General features: G+C 56.3%; 1 protein-coding gene across 1 annotated transcript in view; it reads right to left on the reverse strand.

The window, feature by feature from the left end:
* Window positions 1-501: 501 nt before the first annotated feature.
* Window positions 502-2,541, reverse strand: part of LOC119585205 — a 14,234-nt gene continuing 12,194 nt past the window's right edge. Inside the window, exon 2 of the mRNA XM_037933855.1 lies at window positions 502-2,249. Coding sequence (XP_037789783.1) covers window positions 986-1,894 — 909 coding nt within the window. The 5' untranslated portion in view covers window positions 1,895-2,249 and the 3' untranslated portion in view covers window positions 502-985. The remainder of the gene's footprint in view (window positions 2,250-2,541) is intronic.

The following is a 2,541-nucleotide window of genomic DNA, read 5'->3' on the forward strand; positions in this document are numbered from 1 at the left end:
GGAAGCGAAGAGGAGGGCAAGGAAAACAGGAAGGAGGAAGTGGGAAGGATGGAGGAAGGGAGAGTAGAAATAATACAGGTAACCTAGGGGGAAAAGGGGGGGGGAAGGGAATGGAGAAGGGGAAAGTAAGGAAGAGGGAAAAAAGGAAAAAAAAAGAGTGTACGAAAGAAGGGACAATGAGAAAGAAGCAGAGCGGAAGAGAGAAACGGGAGAATAAGACAGAACGGAAGAGGGGAAAGGAGAAAGAGAAAGAAGAAACAGAAGACGAGGAGACGAGAGGCAAGGAAGCAGCGGGACAGACCAGCACCTACCTCAGCACAAGCAGGGGGCGAAGAGGATGCTCCGGGTCGTCACGGTAGCACCCTGAAGCTGGCACTTGCTCACTGCCGAGACACTCGAGATAAAAAAAAATCGGATTTTTCTTCTGACACAGAGAGCCTACACATACACTTTAGGGACCGTCGACGAACACGAACTAAAACGATACGGAACGATACAACGTTTTTTTTTTTCGCTACATTTAAGCGCGTTTGGGAGTTGCAGGGTTCTAACATATACAAAATATATAGATACGTACACAGACTCCGGAAGGCACAGCCATATTCATAATATTTACTCTCTATAATAAACGTTTTCTTCCTTTCTATTTCTTTTTCGAAGTCAAAACCATACAAAAATACACATCTATCTGGTGTGATATATACATACTTATATTAACATTAATTATTTCCATAGACATGTGATTAGTTTAACAAGACCGTTAGTCTGAGTATTGCCGTCCTTTGAGCGTCGATCCACGAGCTCTGGAGATGAAATGATTAGCACGCTTGGTAAGTCAAACCGAGGTGTGCGTCTACTATGATTGTGAGGTCCTTGAGAGGGGGTCTCAGCTGATATCCTTGCCGTGACAGACTGCTAGGCCGCAGGGAGGGCAGCGGCGAAGGGGAAAGGGCAAGAGGGGGCAGTCGTGAGGCCGGGCGCCGGACTAGGGGGTGAGGGGAGCCAAGAGCCGGGACATCTGGTCCTCCAGCGAGGTCTGGGAGCGCAGCGAGCGACGCAGCGAGTGTGTGGCGAAGACGTACGCGTTGGGAGAGAGGATGCTCTTGGCCCACTCCACCCCCCCGGTGCTGACCTTGGTGCCGCCCAGGTCCATGTGCACCAAGGTGCTGCTCAAGGGGTTCAGGTGCTCGGCGTCGGCTGGCACCAGCAAGGAGTTCTCAATCGTGGCCGGCGCCAGCGGCCGGTACCGCGCCTGCTGCCGGCTGAGGGAGCTCCTGAGGCTGCGCCAGCGTGAGAACAGGCGCCTCCACAGTGAGCGCGTGTAAGCGTGCCGCCGCAGCAGGAGGCGCCGCATGCCGTCATCGGTGACGCCCCTGGAACCCCGCACGCACAGCGTCGCCAGGCTGTGGCACGCCGCCCCCACCACCGCCAGGGCGTTGTCGTCCGCCGCCTCGGGGAGGCTGAGCACGGTGAGGGCGGGCATGGCCGCGATGGCGTTGATCAGCGGCTCCCGGGACAGCGGGTGGCAGCTGTACGTGAGGACGGTGAGGCGGCTGCCCAGTAGTTCCAGCAGGAGCAGCAGCGGGTCGTGGTCCAGCGGCGCCCAGTGGTACTCGAGGGGGAGCCAGCGGGGCCTCTTGCTCATGACCTGCACCACCACCGCCGTCAGCATGGAGGAGCTGAGCACCCGCAGGTAGGCCGCCAAGCCCTTCATCGCCCGCAGGCCGAGTGGCGTGACCACGGCCTCCTCCACCATCCCCGCCAGCACCAGCACAGCCCGCCCCTCCAGCGTCGCCTCCTCCACCTCGTTCACGCCCAGGCCGCAGCAGAACAGGTCCTCGGCCTCACTCAGGCTCCCGCTGGAGGAGACGCTGCGTTGCCTGTTCGCCAGCATTTCGAGCCCGAGGACGCACAAGACCGTCACCCGCGAACCCACCTAGGAAGCCATTCCACAACAGGGCTCGCCCCCTGATGCAAGTCCTGCTGCAACACAGCCCTGCTGCGCAACGCCCCTCGCTAACACATCCCACCAGGGACGCCGGATGTAATCAACTTCTTGCTGCTGTCAGCCCCACTTCTTTAGGCACCTCGGCGCTGCCGGCGCCAATTATCGCAAACGACAACCGTTATGGGACCTCATTTCTGCCCTCACAATTCTTCTCGCACTAAATGTCATTCCTTCTCAACGTCACTTCTCCAGGACGTCAATACACATTTTACACATTTTGAAAACTCTCACATCAAAATCCCTGAAAATAGAACAGTTGAATACTCCCACCTCTCCGCGACTTTCGAGAGCACTGCGCCGACAAACTGCAAACACTTTTCCGAAGTCGCAAAAGTCTCGAAACAACAGCGAAAAAGAAACGCATCCGGACAACGAGCACATTCAGAACACGCACGAAAAGAAAAGTCTTTAGAGCCACCCAATCAATACCGGCCTGGTAAAAGCTGTGTGCTACCGACAAACACGGCTCGTAAATGGCCGAATGGAAAGCAGACATGACCGGCTGCGGCACTGACAGTCAGGCCTATAAACTA

The sequence above is a fragment of the Penaeus monodon genome, chromosome 19 (assembly GCF_015228065.2).
Source record: "Penaeus monodon isolate SGIC_2016 chromosome 19, NSTDA_Pmon_1, whole genome shotgun sequence".
Lineage (NCBI taxonomy): Eukaryota > Metazoa > Arthropoda > Malacostraca > Decapoda > Penaeidae > Penaeus > Penaeus monodon.